At 67.5% G+C, this 1361-nt stretch overlaps 1 protein-coding gene across 1 annotated transcript in view; it reads left to right on the top strand.

Annotated features, from left to right (window-relative positions):
• LOC106899245 overlaps window positions 1-1361 on the top strand; it is a gene marked incomplete at its 5' end in the record, with an annotated part of 63441 nt that overhangs the window by 1902 nt on the left and 60178 nt on the right. Inside the window, one exon of the mRNA XM_014960990.1 lies at window positions 354-502. Within this exon, the coding sequence (XP_014816476.1) occupies window positions 354-502 (149 nt within the window). The remainder of the gene's footprint in view (window positions 1-353; window positions 503-1361) is intronic.

Here is a 1361-nt window from a genome sequence, read left to right as displayed (position 1 = left end):
CCCCCCACCACCACCGTGCAAGGGCCGTGCGACGTCGTGCGAGGCCGTGTGACCCTGCACGTGGGCGTGTAAGGGCCGTGCGAGGCCCTGCAGGGGCGTGTGACCTTGCACGTGGGCGTGCAAGGGCCGTGCGAGGCCCTGCCGGGGTGTGCAACACCATGCAACCCCGTGCAAGGGTTGTGTAACACCGTGCGAGGGCCGTGCGAGGCCGTGCCGGGGTGTGCAACCTTCAGCAGGGGTGTGCAACTCCGTGCAAGGGCCCCCCCCCCACCACCGTGCAAGGGCCGTGCGACGTCGTGCGAGGCCGTGTGACCCTGCACGTGGGCGTGTAAGGGCCGTGCGAGGCCCTGCAGGGGCGTGTGACCTTGCACGTGGGCGTGCAAGGGCCGTGCGAGGCCGTGCCGGGGTGTGCAACCTTCAGCAGGGGTGTGCAACGCTGTGCGAGGGTGCGTGTGACGTCGTGCGAGGCCCTGCCGGGGCGTGTGACCTTGCACGTGGGCGTGTGAGGCCGTGCCGGGGTGTGCAACCTTCAGCAGGGGTGTGCAACGCTGTGCGAGGGTGCGTGTGACGTCGTGCGAGGCCCTGCCGGGGTGTGCAACCCCATGCAACCCCGTGCGAGGGTGCGTGATGCCGTGTAAGGGCCGTGTAACACTGTGCAAGGGCTGTGCCGGGGTGTGCAACCCCGTGCAAGGGCTGTGTAACACCGTGCAAGGGCCTTGCAACGTCGTGTAAGGGCCATGCCAGGGTGTGCAACCTCGTGCGAGGGTGCGTGATGCCTTGCAAGGGCCGTGTAACACCGTGCAAGGGCCGTGCAAGGGCCGCGCCGGGATGTGCAACCTCGTGCAAGAGCTGTGTAACACTGTGCAAGGGCCATGCCGGGGTGTGCAACCTTCAGCAGGGGTGTGCAACGCCGTGCAAGGGCTGTGTAACACCATGCAAGGGCTGCGCCAGGGTGTGCAACCTCGTGCAACCCCGTGCGAGGGTGCGTGATGCCGTGCAAAGGCCGTGTAACACCCCGCAAGGGCCGTGCAAGAGCAAGGGCTGCGCCAGGGTGTGCAACCTCGTGCAACCCCGTGCAAGGGCTGTGTAACACCGTGCAAGGGCCGTGCAAGGGCTGTGCCGGGGTGTGCAACCTTGTGCAACCCCGTGCAAGGGTGCGTGATGCCTTGCAAGGGCCGTGCAAGGGGTGTGTAGCCCCGTGCAAGGGCTATGTAACACCGTGCAAGGGCCGTGCAACGTCGTGCAAGGGCCGTGCAAGGCCCTTCCCCCCCATTTCCCCCCCCCTCATCACTCCCGAGGGATCCAGGCGTCCGGGTGGGGAGGAATTCCGGCCTCAGGGGGGGGGTCAGGAAGTTTGGGGG

The sequence above is a fragment of the Calidris pugnax genome, unplaced genomic scaffold, assembly GCF_001431845.1.
Source record: "Calidris pugnax isolate Ruff unplaced genomic scaffold, ASM143184v1 scaffold646, whole genome shotgun sequence".
NCBI classification, from domain to species: Eukaryota; Metazoa; Chordata; class Aves; order Charadriiformes; family Scolopacidae; genus Calidris; species Calidris pugnax.
Note: the sequence above shows the minus strand (reverse complement) of the source record. Positions and strands in the feature narration are given on the sequence as shown.